Source organism: Tachysurus vachellii, chromosome 3 (genome assembly GCF_030014155.1).
Source record: "Tachysurus vachellii isolate PV-2020 chromosome 3, HZAU_Pvac_v1, whole genome shotgun sequence".
In the NCBI taxonomy this organism is placed as follows: Eukaryota; Metazoa; Chordata; class Actinopteri; order Siluriformes; family Bagridae; genus Tachysurus; species Tachysurus vachellii.
Genome location: NC_083462.1, coordinates 36,809,952 through 36,825,570, shown reverse-complemented (window position 1 = coordinate 36,825,570; position 15,619 = coordinate 36,809,952). Strand labels below are relative to the sequence as shown.

General features: G+C 38.8%; 1 protein-coding gene across 1 annotated transcript in view; it reads right to left on the bottom strand.

Annotated features, from left to right (window-relative positions):
* LOC132842455 (ubiquitin-protein ligase E3C-like) overlaps positions 1-15,619 on the bottom strand; it is a 64,966-nt gene that overhangs the window by 24,403 nt on the left and 24,944 nt on the right. The window contains exons 19-21 of the mRNA XM_060865128.1: positions 7,705-7,769; positions 7,390-7,513; positions 6,735-6,982 (exon numbers count right to left, since the gene is read on the bottom strand). Of these exons, the coding sequence (XP_060721111.1) occupies positions 6,735-6,982; positions 7,390-7,513; positions 7,705-7,769 (437 nt within the window). The remainder of the gene's footprint in view (positions 1-6,734; positions 6,983-7,389; positions 7,514-7,704; positions 7,770-15,619) is intronic.

Genomic DNA, 15,619 nt, shown 5'->3' with positions numbered 1-15,619 from the left:
CCACTGCTTCTCTCTTTCTACCCATCCCGAGGCATCCAGAAATTGTACCAGCTCCGATTGTCTTCCTTGCAAAGAAGACTGACATGAGGCCAACTCTGTGAGAATCCTGAGGCATCTAGAGATCTAACAGCTCCAGTTGGACTCTGCAAAACTAACGAGGTGTGAACTCCATGTGGTCTTTTACATCAATACAACATTTGTCAGATTGTATATTTATAACCACACCCTCCACTGTCACCCATATGAGGATGGGTTCCCCCCTGAGTCTGGTTCCTCTCAAGGTTTCTTCCTTCCATTCTAGGGAGTTTTTCCTTGCCACTACTGTCTGAGTTACCTCAGACTTGCTCATTGGGGATGAATCCATACACATTTAAATATATCTAATATTAATCTTGAATTTTGTATTCTATTAATCTTTCTATTATTCTTTATATTAACCCTCTGAAGTCTGAGGGTATTTTAGGGCCTGGTGAAGTATTAGACATCACTGTAATCAGCACGAACTGGACTACAATAATATGTGAGCAGCATGTATTTACATGATTGTGTTTTTGAGAAAACATTGTTTATGCATGGTTAGTGAAAAATGAAACATTTTGAATCACTTGAATAAGGCCATAAAACACATACAGAACATCGGTTCATAGGACTTTTGAGAACTGGATCGTGTAGCCTAGAGTTTTTGCTTCAAAATTATGTGAAAATCATCTTGTTTACTCGCTCACAGAAAGTTTGTAAAGGGCATATGCGAGTAGGCGTCAACTATCATGAATATTAATGTGATTCACACCTGAGAAGACAAAGGCCCGCATAATGAGCTGCATAATGAGCCTTTCAGGCAGGTGTGTGACAGAGAGGAGTTACAAGAAAGAATGTGAGGACAAAATAAATGTGTATATTTTTTGTTTGTAGTTTATTTATAAACACAGAAGACACAATCAGTGCAAAACTGTGCAACAAAAAAAAGTGTCAACAGGAAGAGTGCAAGATAAAAAAAAGGTGTAAGGTTTGTAGAAGCCCACTAACCTACTCTGTCACATTGTACCCAGTTATACAGTTGAAGTGTTATACATCTTTGTGCCACTCTAGGAAACAGTTCCTTTTCAGCTGAACACACAAGCGAACAAAGCACACAGGTCCGGCTACCAGTAGTGGCATCTGAGGCCTGCTCAGCTCCTGGAAAAAGCACATGGTCAGCACTGGTCCGTTTTGGTGGTATTTTCTGTGACACCACAGAGCTCTGCAATTAGTTCTTCCATAAACTCCTTGTGGCTCATGGTGCCATAAAGCTCTTTGTGTACAATAAAAGCATTGGAGGCAGCAATGTCCAAGAAGTGTCCAATGTCCAAATGCTTTCTTCATTGTTTTGTGCTGTGTACTGTAATACTGTAACAGCTCATCAGACAGGTCAATGCCCCTCATGTGCTGGTTGTAGGCAGTCACAGGTGCAGGACATGGAAAACTCTTTGTTCTCCATCCATTTTGTGTTTTCACCCTCCTCTGCACATTGTTTCCTGTATAAGCAGCATGAATGGTGGAACAGACTGACACCTCTCGTGTGTCCATCCATTTCACGAATGAGGGCAATCTTTCCTGTTGTCTCTGTATGTCCCACATGCACCAAACTTCAAAGCAAACAAGTCTCTTAGGAGCTTGGGACTAGTGTAAAAATTATCCATGTATACATGGTACCCAGAGCCCAAAACTGTACGGTCTAACAGAGATGACACAGCGTCATACGACAGTCCATGGCCTGTGGGAAAGTTGTTCTTTCCTGTGTAAACAGCAAAATCTACAGTATATCCATTTGATGAGTCCGCAAGAACAAACAACTTGAAGCCCCACCTTGTTGGCTTGGCTTTCATGTACTGAGTCATTCCTGTGTTTGCTTTGCATGCCACCATTCTTTTATCCACTGCCAAATTTTTTCTTGGATGATAGATGGCCTTACATGCAAGCCGGATAGTGTCCATGAGGGGTCTGACCCTGAAAAGATGGTCGTGTTCAGCTGTGACCCTCTTTCTGTCATTGTCCTGGTCTGCATCTGGGTGACTCATGTGCAGATTCCATGAAATGGTACAGTATCTGTCCCTTGACATGATTTTGGCAGGAAAAGGAACAGAGAAAAGATTTTCCTGGCGCCAGTAGTCTGTGATGGAACTCAACTTCACCATGGCCATGTAGAAGAGTAGCCCAATGTAGCGGTACAGTTCACTGATGCTGACGTCTGTCCATTTATATTTATAGCCCTTTGCACATGCCCTGGCAGCCTGAGCATTTGTGTTTTGACACAGAGATGACACAGCAGTTTCAGAAAACTTTTTGAATAGACTCATGGGAGTATGTGCATCACATGGTCTTAGCTGTGGTCCAGGTTCCCGTGTGGGCAGGAATCTCAGAGCCTGTGGAGCAATGTCAACATCAGCCTCTGTTTTCGATGACTAAGTGGGATGCTTAATTGGTTTAGCTCTCTTTGCCACTGGTTCTTTAGCACTGTTATTTTCACATCTGAAATAAAAAATAAAAATAAGTATTTTTTGATGCAGGTAAAGGTGAGGCAGTAACATTTATTAACAAAGTGTTATTTTTTTCATGTTACCATATAGGCATAATAAAAGTACAACTACTGTGCACTTACTCAGTATGATTTTCCAGGGAACTCAAAGCAGGACGCTTGCATGCCCTTCTTGTGCAAGGTGCCGGTGATGCAGCCATAGTCCTAAATGAACATTGAAACTGTTGTTAGCAATTACCAGAGGATTCATAACTGATAATATATTGCATCACTGATAAGAATGGATGCGCGTATATGTCTGTTGATAGGCCACTTATCGGTGACATTTACAGCTTTCTGATACATTTACACCTCGGACAAACGCGAACGCCAATAGCCGTGTATAGCGCATTTCTGACATTTACCACATCTGATATTCGGCAACAAAAGCTAAGTTGGTGAACAATTTCGGCCTATAGCAATTTAGGCTATATATCATCATTATATATTATTATTTATGGTTAAATACGCGCTTTGTACAACATTCAAAAATATAACTGGCCGGTAATGATATATTTCATTTTACCAATTTTACTTTATATTGAAAAGCTGATTTTAGTCTGACAATAGCCTGTTTGGAAACATCCAAATTTAGATATAAAATATGCTATAGCTGAGCAACATTTTAAATCATGAAGGTAATAATAAATGGCTTACTCGTCAGGAATTATATCTTCCGCTGGGTCCAGACGTTCTTCAAAATGCAAACATTTGTCATCCGAGTCATGTTTTTCCTCTGAGGAGAAAGTAGCATCTTCGTCGCTGTCCAGGATCATCTAAAGTGCTTCTTCACCCGTGTAGCATGTCATGTAAACGCGCAGAAAAAGTAAGTAATTCTATGATGAAGATTGACGTTTTATGCCATTTCTTGGGGGCGTGTTCGTGATTACCTGAATCACGTCAGTTCATTTCTATATGAACAGCGCGCTCAGAGGGAGGCGGGAACACATTAGCTATAATTAGGCAAAACAGGAGAAAGCGGACCACTCCTTACTTTCTTACGGATTACATAAAAATAGATTATTTGTTTTTTACTTGAATTTGTTTATTTAAAAGTAGACATTTCAAGCTTTCTATGCATATATTTATCTTGTATTTGAGGCAAGTATTCGCGAAGATTCATGTTTTATTTATGTGTCTGTGAAGAGTGGTGACCAAGACCGAGATGGCAGAGAACGCACTCTGTTTATTTTCTTTATTCTACAAAAGCACAGTGTTTTGTTGTTATTATGTGTGTATACAAATAAAAGTAGACCCTTTACAGATTCAATTGATGTATTGCTCTTATCCGTACGATCGAAACTGAAACTGTAATTTAAGTTCTTTTCGGCCTTAACCGGAGATTATGCCACAAAATGCGTATACTGTACGCGTTCATCGACTCCAGAGGGTTAACCTTTGTTGTACATTTATGTTCTATAATGCTGCTTTGAGACAATGTCAAATGTAAAAAGCACTATACAAATAAACTTGAATTGATAAAAGCCAGAAGAGCTGGTCAATACAACACTGCATCAACTCCACACTAATCAAACACTGCCTTTATTACTGCAGTCTCACACCACAGCTTAATAATCCAACCACACAACACTAGCCTGATGCACGCTCTACTAACTAAAACGAGCAGGTGGCTAGCACTGTAAACTGCACACCAGGAAGATTCAACAACAGCTAATTACAGCCACCTTTTAACTCTTTTCCCTTAAGCATTAGTTTCTCCCAATAAATGAGATCTAAGCAGCTGGGTTTTGATTCACATTAACATATTTGACTTTTAAAAGATTTTTTTTAATGTAGGCAGAATAAATGCATATTGTTCTCTCTATTCATCTTAAAACATTCATCATGTTTTCGTCAACTTTTTTTTCCCCCAAAAAACATGCCATGTTGTCTTGTCTCTAATCAGACCAGAAAGGGGAAAGCCATGCAGCTAGCCCAGTAGCCAGACATAAGGCAAGGTTGTAGCTAGCCATGTAACTAAATAATAACTAGTCATGCAGCTTTCCCTGTAGCTAGGTCATAGCCAGCCCTGTAGCTATGTTGTAGCTTGCCCTATATCTAGCCCTGTAGATAGGTCATAGCTTGACTTGTAGCTATATTGTAGCTAGCCCAATAGCTAGGTTGTCTGATGAGCTGCCTTCTGCTAAACAATTCACATAAATGCATGTGATTGGCTGAAGCCAAGCTGGTTCATGTTTACAAAACAAGACCATCTGCTAAAACTCAGCTTATACAGGATACAGTGGCTTTTCTACACAAAACCCCTGTTATAGTTTAATATCACGATTGTGGGCCTTGTCATAAAGTCAATATCTGAAATCCATTTCTTCTAATTTTTTTTTTTTTTTGTCTTGTTCTGCTCTGGGAGTTAATAACAGACACTCATATTATGTTTCACTTAGATTGGGCCTGAAGTTATGGCTGATTATCTCTCAGTCTTGGTCATCCAGACGGATCTCAAATATCATTGACCTCAACACTGTCATGACCTTCGGCTTCCTGTCAACTTTTTTGATGCGTCTTAATGGCTCTCTAGGATTAAACCTACTGTACCTAGAACCGTATCTGTAAAGAATAAAGCACACTGCATCATGCTGTTAACTGGGGTTCACTATATACATGTCTAATGTTAAAGGTGTTGGAAGATTAGAATATATTTAGAGAGTAATGAAAAAATATTGGTTTAAGCCATGACCATCAGCAAAGGTGAGAAAACCTGTTCAGTTCCTGCACCAGAAGGTGTGTTTGGATGCACCAAACGTGAACCAAAAAACAAAAAAATGAGATGGGCCCACCAGTCATATAATGTCATATAACTATAATGGTATTCCCTTCATATCAGACATTAAGCTACATAAGAGAGTCACTTTTTGCAGTAGATTGTGTTATAAATTATTGAGTCCCCATAAAGATATGAAAACATCAAGTACATATTGAATCGCTGAATGATAACACACAATTATTATATTAAGGAAACCCAGTGCAGTTTTGTGAATGACGAATCTAATTACTTGCAACAAAAATGAACAATTACAGACAGAAAGTATATCACAATGTTCAGATGGCAAAGAGAGAAATTGTATATAGAAGTAAAGATTTTATCTTTCATGTTAGAGAGAAACATAACTGATTATAGATGGTGAAGTAAAAGAGATGCTGGGCAAAGGTATTAGCCCTTCTGTCTCTCCTTGGACCTCTCCTCTAGTTCTGGTGCCAAAGAAAGGCACCAGTACTCATTGGTGGTGTCAGCCACTTGCACAAGTTTATGGATATACACGTTTGTCTCCATGATGTTGGGAGGAAGCGGTACAGCAAGATAAAAGTTTAGGTGAGGAAGGCAAATTACTTCTTTGGTAACAAATGGATAAACCTGATCTTTTCCATGTGCAACTGTGGGTAGGATATACTGTGATCTAGAGAAATCCAAAAAACATTCCCAGAATTAGAGGAAATGTCAGATCAGAATCCTTCATCACATACCAGGAGACCCCATGTCCAAACACCTCCCACTCCCAATCTGAATGTCCTAACACAGTCTGAACTTAGCCATATGTCACTTTTGCTAGCAAATGGACAAGTATGGTGACCCATACTCAGAATTCGTTCTCTGCATTTAACCAATTCAAAGCACACACACACACACACACACACACACACACACACACACATATACACACATATACACACATATACACACATATACACACATATACACACATATACACACACACACACACACACACACACACACACACACACACACACACACACACACACAGCAGTGGGCAGCCATTTATTTATGCTGCGGCACCCGGGGAGCAGTAGGGATGTCGCCTTGCTCAAGGGCACCTCAGTTGTGGCCTGCCCGAGACTCGAACCCACAAACTTTCTAACCATTGGGCTACGACTTCCCCTTTTTTTCCATTTCTGTTTAGATTCAAACTGCCTCCAACAAGATCCTTCAATCAAAGAGAAGGTACTCCTGGTGTCAAGCATGGCATGGAAATATCAATAAAAAATATAGAAATATTGATACCACATTTCTCTCTTTGATGCCCTCTATAGGACAGGATGGAGAATGTCATATGCTGATGTTAAAATGCAGAGCTCCTATGCAAAATGCATAAAACCTATCGGTTTTCTGAATTAATCCAATCCAATTCCCCTCCCACATACGAACCTTGCCCAGTATCCGGCCCAGGAAGTAGTAGTGGCGCGTGAAGCTCTTTCCGATGAGCATCTCAGCCGCTGGGCTCGGGTACAGCAGACCCTCATCGGTGGTCCTGAAAAAGCCCTGGTTGGGATTGAAACCTGACTTGAGCAGCTCGCTGAAAAACTCGCAGCATATCGCCCCTCTGACAACTTTGACTTCCTCCTGGCCATGATCGTTAAGCAGCTTCACCCGGATACGCTTCTTTAGATTAGGCTCTGAAACCAGGAGCAGGAGATTTTATGCTCATTAGGCAAGGCAACGGGGTCACCGCAAAATTTCCTGCCAAAGGTCTATCACTGCGAGTGTGTAAGAATATGAGCAAGTTTTTCCCAAAGTACAAGAGAGTAAAGGTACTTTAGAAAAGATTCGTTTTTTTTTTTTTTTTTATCCCAAGGTCTCGAACGTTAAGATAAAATAACTGGGAAGAGGTGCATCCTAACACAAACAAGGACAGAATTTTAAATAGAGAATTCCCAAAGACACTTCTACTAAAGCTATGGCTTAATCCACTGCTTTTGTTATACATATCTTCCAGGTCATCTAAAGAAGTAAGTAATAAAATTGATCATTTTTATAGCAACAGTGCACTGAAGCAGTCTGTTAGAGCCGTGTTTGATCGTACCGTTCTCTGGAGACAGTTTGTCATATGCGTCCTCGTAGATGTAGTTCATCCGGATGGTGATGTTGATGAAAGAGTTGCGCCATTGTACATCCCGTTTATCAGTATAGATCAGCCTCTGAAACATCTGCAAGAGACAGAGAGTACCAGAGAGTAAAGATTTGTTGTCATCTCCTGCATAAAGCATTTTTCCTCTAACAGAAAGTGAACCAAGAGGCAGTGTTAGAAGACCTCATTGTGCAGGAAGTATTTTCTAAAGGTCAAATTCGATTATTAAATAAATTGGTACACCAACACATGGGAAATAGATTTCTATACCTTCACTCTCTCCTCGAAGGGTACGACAAAGAACAGCTCATTGAGGATGGCCAGGTGTCTTTCCTCTGAAACATACCGTGCAAATCAAAGCAAACCATGGAGGAGAAAGAAAGCAAAAAATCTTTATTTAATCATCAACGTATCTATTAATATTTTCCATTAATTAAGACAAGATCTTATTTATAGGAAATTCTCTGAATAAACCATTAAAAAATGTCCTCAGCTGGCCAATCTCGGAGAGAGAGTTATACTGTAGCACGGCTTGGTCAATGCGCTTGCCGTTCATCAACAAAGCAAATGTCCATTTAGAGAAATGACAAAACAGGGGACCAGGTGTGACCTGCCTTAGGCTAATTAAAGTTTTAAGAGAATTGAACAAGACACTTATTGGGGAGTTTTCACACCAGACACACACACAAACAGGCTATTAGGCTAATACACACTCACTCAATCCACTCGGGCCTCAAACTCACTCAGCCCCTCTCAGAGCTGTGCTTATTAGGGCTGAAGTGATAGTGATCCACTGTGGTGTTGGGGATCAGTTTGATAGCATGTTAATTTACTCTGAATATATGACCTGATATCTCAAAACGAGTGACTGTACTGATGAAATAAAACAATCTGGATAAACAATTAATAATCAAAGCAAAGATGACTGCAAACTGTCTGTGACCTGTCAAAACTGTCAAACTGTGACCTGTCAAAAGATAGAGAGATAAATGAATGGATGGACAGATGGACAGACTTCACACACTAGGGACAATTTTCCAGAGATGCCAATCAACCTACCATGCATGTCTTTGGACCGGGGGAGGAAACCGGAGTACCCGGAGGAAACCCCCGAGACACGGGGAGAACATGCAAACTCCACACACACAAGGTGGAGGCGGGAATCGAACCCCGACCCTGGAGGTGTGAGGCGAACGTGCTAACCACTAAGCCACCGTGCCCCCCATAATAGAAACATTTTGCTCAAAATGCAAAGTAATGTGTTACAATCTCAATATCATCTTATCACATAGCTCTACCAGTTACCTAATGAAAAATCTCAAGCATAAAAGCCAACATGTGGATATCAGTACAAGAAGGATACGCTAAGAGAGACAAGAAGTCTACGGACAGCGACACAGACATCCTTATCCAGAGTGACTTATATTTAACTCATTTATTCCAGTGAGCAGTTAGGGCCTTGCTCAAGATCCCAGCAGTGCCAGCTCAGCAGAGCTGGGGTTGGAACTCATGACCTTCCAATAAGTAGTCCAATATCACAACCAACACACGTCATTTAAATTCATCAACTCACTGAAGATCATACAGAACAATTCAAGTAGCTTTAGTTTATAACCCCACATGAGTACACTTTTTACATACACAGGAAAAATGGCAGAGTAATTTTTCCAGAGACAATATTCTTTTCCTCAAAAATAGTAGTTTTTGCTCTATTTTGAGTGTACAGAGTAAAATGTGTGAGTAGAGTGAGAGCAAAATTAGAGTAACTGTGACTCCTCCCCATTGTCTCCTCACAAAGTTTAATTTATTTGCCATTACTGTACACGGTCATCCAGCGTTGCAGCTTGTGGAATCAGAAGAGAAGGTGCATTTCTACTACTGTAGATGTAAGTAACTACATTTTTAAGACTTAATTATTTATTTTAGTTTTGAGCCTCTGTTTTGAGCTCATATCAATATCCAGATCGAATTTAATTTTAGAACTTTGCTTAATTTAGAAGTCTGACTAATTCTGAAAGCAAATAGTTAATATATAGATTACAAATGTAATGAACGTTAAACGACACCGGTGAAATTGCAAACTGTTTATTAAATGTTTGTAAGCTAAATTATTGTGGCGAGGATCGAGTTGTGCACCACATGTACTTGACTCGGTAAAGAGATAACAGCCTTAACTGGATTGCTGGAGGCCATTTTATGTGCATTAGCCCTATTTGGACTCTAATTTCTCACGGTAAAGTAAGATATTATCAATATTTACAGGGGCTATTCGTTTTTTTTTGTCATCTGAATCCAGAATGTTGTACCCTTTCATTCACAAGCTCGTTGTTGGGCTTTTGATCATTGATTAAAGAATATTTTTTTGCGAGTGTTGGCGATCACACTGAATTTGCATACTCCTCAGCAAATGTGCGATTTCACCATTATTGTGGAACACCGTGCACTGACCTTGGTTGGTGCATTGATATGTACACGTTTATTCGTACAAAACCCACTCCTAAATCGTGAATAAATCACCATCTGAATGCATGAGTTTTATCACTGATGGGCCATTGGATTATATTTTCAGACCTCCATGAGAAAAATGGTCTGAATATGGCTAGCATGCTAGCACCATGAATAAACTGTTGAACAGTTATTACAAATTAAAAACACACCAGTGAAGAAAAAATTATTCATGTTGAATGCCATCTTCATCTGACAGTGGGTATTATTGCCTTGTGTTCGTCTTTTTGCTTCCTTCAGGATGCGAACCAACAACGTTGTCAGAGTGAAGTTCAAAGATAGCAAAAAATATACTTTTTCTTCAAAACCTTTTATGTTTCAAACGTTTTTGGAATGTCGTAAACGAGAAACTTTAACATTGTTAATATCATTAATACTTTCCCTTCTAAAAATTTTAATAGTATTAACTAAAGTTTATGGTTGTATCTTATGAGGTATAAAATAACTAACTTCCTTTGGCATTGCTGGTTTTTGTTAATTTGGCAATGGATTGTCATTCTTCAGTTGGCAAGAAATTTGATCTTCCTACAATGGATATGAAAGTCTTTGATGACTCAAAGACAGAGGTTGATGAGGAAGCATTTGAATACCTGCTGACACGACCAGACCTTGGTGTCATAGAAATTTTGATCCCAGGCAAAGAACGTTTTGATGGTAAATTGTTTTACATGCTTATCCATTTATCCATTTTTGCGTTTATCTTCACCAATATTTACCAATTTATTTTTGCATAAACTAATGTGTCTATTGTACTAATTCTCAATAGCTGTATAGTAAAAAAAATAAAATAGTATGAACGGTTAATCAAACTATAGGTATGGTTTATATTGAAGATTCTTTAAGCTTAAGCTCAGTAGGAGATACCGAAGGCACATCAGAGGCTGACGACACAGCAATTTTGATTAGAAGTCCTCCTAAAAAAAAAATCAAGCAGAGAAACATCTTGCTCAAGTAAGGATCACCAATCTTGTCCCAGAATTACATCTATATAGAATTACTTAAATATTAAAGATATTTGGAACTATATACAGTTGCCAGTTGTTATTTTCTCATCTTTGCTCAATATTATATCATCCCCTCTTTCAGATGCTCGAAAATATCCTAAAGACCAGCCCTGGAGGTGAAAAGATTGCAAGTGATTACGCTCGCACTAAAAGTCTGTCAGATAGCCGAAGACGTGACATGGTGAAAATCTTGGTAGCACATTTGACAAATGAAAATGGGTAGGTTGTTTATACAGTACCTTGTAAATCGTTTCTGATGTTATGGGTTGCAATTGGTTTATGTTTGTGTGTGTAGAACAAAGCCTTCCCGACACTTGAAGGAACAATATGCAAAGGGAATCATCTCCCTTTTCCCAAATTTGGCTGACCCCAGGAGCAAACATGGCTATGTTAGTAGCTGTTGCCTCTCAATCTATTTGATTTATAGAAGGAGGATTTACTGCATCTTGCAAAATAAATATTATTTACAGTATAATTGAAGTGGTATTTATTTTTTTAGTCTAGAAACGTATAACTTTTAGGTCTGTTTGTTCTGGTCATAGGGGCATTATTACAATGCAGTAGATGGAAGTGGATTTTTGGCATGGAGACTTAAAACTCTGCAAAAAGAAGCATCGGAGGGTCGGATGAAACGCCCACGGCAATCACAAATAGGTGGGTGCAAGATTTGATGTTTAATCAGTGCTTGGCTACAAGGCTTGATCAACATTTTATTATTTTTTTTTAATGAATATGCAACATTTGTGACTTGTATTTGAAGTATACTTTTGTTCTATAGTGAGAATGAGGTCACCTGTTACAAAATATAATTGCTTTTCTTTTTGAATGTGAACATGTTTTTCATAATCTCTAACGGTTGGAAAATTTAAATGTCATTCTGGGATATATATTAATGTTTTGCATGTTATTATTTTATTTTTAATTTATCTTCTTTGATGTTAACGTGTTGTGCTTTAAAAATAAAAAGAATTACAAATGTGGTTTTCATATTGTCTTAAACAATTTCAGGTGGGCCAACTGATGAAAGGTATCCCTGCAAAGGAGATATTTTGTTAAATGATGAACTTCAGTGTCAGGAAGCAATTGCCCTGATGAAGCACACAGCTGACAAGGCAGTGGTAAAGAAAAAGATGAGGTTAACACTGGCCTATCGCCAGAAGCTGCTTCACTACCCTAAAGAGTCAACTGATATTCTATCAATTTTCCCACAATTGGATATACCAGTCTTGGTATGTGAGAAGTATAAATATATAAAATCAAGTTTATATACATAAACAAACTTAGTTCCTACTGTGGTACTGACTTTTATTATCTTTGGCAGATTGATCAAGATTTTAGACTTCTATTTGGTGATGCAACCTCTGCAAAGTTGTTGGAGAAGTGGTCCACCAGCATAAAACCAAAGATTATTGCCCAGAGCCGTGGCCTCACACAGACTTGTGAGCTCCAAGACCTCATCCAAACTGCTGAAGCCAATGAAGTTGACGGTAACTATATTGTGCTATAGATTAAGTTAACTAAGATTAAATTAAGCATTCCTGGCAAAAGTTTCAAATGTGGTCACAACTTTACCTATTAGACATGTATGTTTCATACCGACTTGTAATGGGTAAACTGTATAAAAATCACTTGTTGCTCTAATATTTCTACCCTGATCTACCCTTTTGTGCACAAGGGCCACATACAGGAGTTGCAGATTTACAATCTGAAATAGTTTTATTTTGGGGCTCTGAATAACAAAAGCATGGTTTATGTCTTGTAGATACAGTTTATCTGTATGACAGCATACATCTGTAGTCAAGACTGTTCATAATATTAGTCAATACTGTTAATACTAGTTAATGTATTTATACAGGCTCATCTTCCAAGTAATGTTTAGTCAAGTGAAACTGAGTAGGATGGTATGTTCAACACCTTCTAGCTAAAAACCAAACTTGCAAGCATATAAAAGAAATCATTTTTTTTTCCATGTCTCCAGGTTGCGACAGCGACATGTCGTCAATTCTGATTCTGCTTCACCTTTTGCCACCTTCAAGTTAAGGCCGCAAAAGACCGGGAAAAATATCAGCTATACAACCATGTGATAGTCTTGTGAAATTCATCAAGGTGAATGGAGCAGATCAATTGACAGTATTTTATACTGTTCCTTTACTGTGTGACCTTGAACTTGCTTATTTCTCAGACAGGGACTTAAAGATCATCTGTCCTCCAAATTCTGTTATTCTTTTCTACTTCACACATACTTAGTAACAATCTATTGGAATCTCTTGGCTGTATGTACAGAAACTTTAGTGAAAGACATCAATGCATCTTTATTCATGCTGCATATTGACTTTAACTGTTAGGCCACATTGGCTCTAATATATTTTAATTTTTTCACAGACTGGTACCAGTATCCAAGGGCACCTGGATGGAATTGGAGAAAGTCTCCAGCCGTATCTACTTGCTGTTGGACCAAAGAAAAGTAGGATCCAGAGTTGGTTTATTGTAATTGACCAACATGCTCTACCATGCAAGGCCTCTAATTCATTAGCCTGTGTTGGAGTTTTTCAAAGCTCACTTTTTCTTTGGCACCTCATACTGTCAGCAATTGACCAATGTGTATATCTTTCTGCAAACCACTGTTTATGATCTAGATGTTGAAGTAACTAGGGTGAATCCCAGAGTGGCTGAGTTGAGAGCTAGAATCCTCCAGTAAAAAGGTGATTTGTTTCATTTGTAAAAGGGGGCATGCCGATGCCAATTCCCTTATATGGCACTATAAGTTAGTCCATGGCCTTTGTTCAGGGAAAAGACTTAAGTTAAATGTGCTCAAAGGGGTTGTTCACATGTTTACCATAGCTTTTCTGGATTACGAAAGCATCTCAGTAAATGCTGTGCAATTGACAGGTCATGCCTCGATTACGGTGAAACCTCATCCACTGCCAACTCAATTTTATTAGGGGATGTAGGTGATTTACCAAACACAAATTAAAACAGAGTCTGTACCCCTAAAAACAAATATAGTAGACAATTGTGCAACAGTGGTAGCTGAACCTAAAGTTGCTGGTGTCGCAGAGACATCTTTTAACTATGTTGTTAGTGCTTTAGAAGAAGTGATTGGAGACATTCATAGTGAAACTCGAGAATCTGTGAAAAACAGCTTATATTTAGAGGAGCCCATAAAAAGTATTGGTGAGTCACAAATTGACCAGTGTTTTAATAAAATGCTAAATCCTTTTGTGGAAATGAACATTGAGAGTAAGAGAATGCAGTACTTTTCAGAGAAATGCGGAAAAAATGATCCTGTTCAATATGTTCTCCGAGCAAGATTTTCTACAAGATATAACAGAACAACTGGAACTTTGGAACGTCATGCAGACTATGCCAGAGAATGCAGAGCAATCTCAGTCTTCCTTATGTAATGGGAGTAAAAAGGTCTTGCCTTTTAAATTCTTTGCAATATTTTCACACCACTGCAAATTTTTCAGTTGATATTATGCATGATATATTAGAGGGGGTTGCAATATGAGATGAAATTACTCATTCAGCATCTGATTGGCAACTAAACCACATCAGCAGAAGTGCACAGAAGAATTCAGAGTTTTAACTATGGCTTTATAGAACAAAACAACAAACCTCCTGGTGTAGAATTAAGAGAGGGCTCCAATGACATGGGCTTAAATGCCACTCAGAGCTGTTGTTTACTGCGTTATCTACCCATTATTTTTGGAGATATTGTGTGCCCTAATGATCAGCACTGGTATTTGTTCATTTTATTGCTTCAGATAGTCAGTATAGTGTTTTCTTAGGTTATTTCCACTGGTATTACCATTTATTTGAAACATCTGATTGCAGAGCAGTGTTGTATAAAGTACTAGAAAGCAATACTTTCTACAAGTACTGTACTAGAAAAAGACTGGTGAAATTTACCTTTTAGAATATTACTCAAGTAAAAGTCTTAAAGTATCTGATATTTACTGTACTTAAGTATCAAAAGTCATTTTCTGATATTTAATGTACTTAAGTATTTGAAGTGGGGGGAGTTGTCCGTAGTGTGTGATTGCGTGAGTGAATGAGAGTGTTTGTGTGTGCCCTGTGATGGGTTGGCACTCCGTCCAGGGTGTATCCTGCCTTGAAGCCCGATGACGCCGGAGATAGGCACAGGCTCCCCGTGACAGTTCGGATAAGCGGTAGAAAATGAATGAATGAAGTATTTGAAGTAAAAGTACAAATTAAAATTTCAGTGATTTTCGGTAGGCATAAAAGGCACTTTATCCGGTAGGAAGAATCTTTCATTTAATTGTACAGAAACATTTCTTGCAAATGGGGTGGCCAGGGGGTGGCCAAGGCAACTTTAGGGGGTCCACAGACTATGACGCAAATTACCCTAACAAGGAGCACGGATGAATCCCATAATTGCTCATTAGAGGTTGAATATATCTCTCAATCTATTTTATAATTTATATGTTATAATTTTATCTTGTTAATGTCACACCTAATCAAACTTAAATTCTGACCTGGACATGTGACTGACTAACTGACTGACTGCCTGGTGGGTTCTCAAACCTGATGGTGGTTCTTGTGAAGTCTGACTACTAGCATCAGGCAGGAAGCTGTTCTGGGGTTCTGTGGTGATGCAGGGGCTGGGGGGGTGGGCTTCTCTAAAAAGAAGTCTGATATCGCTGCCTTTCGTT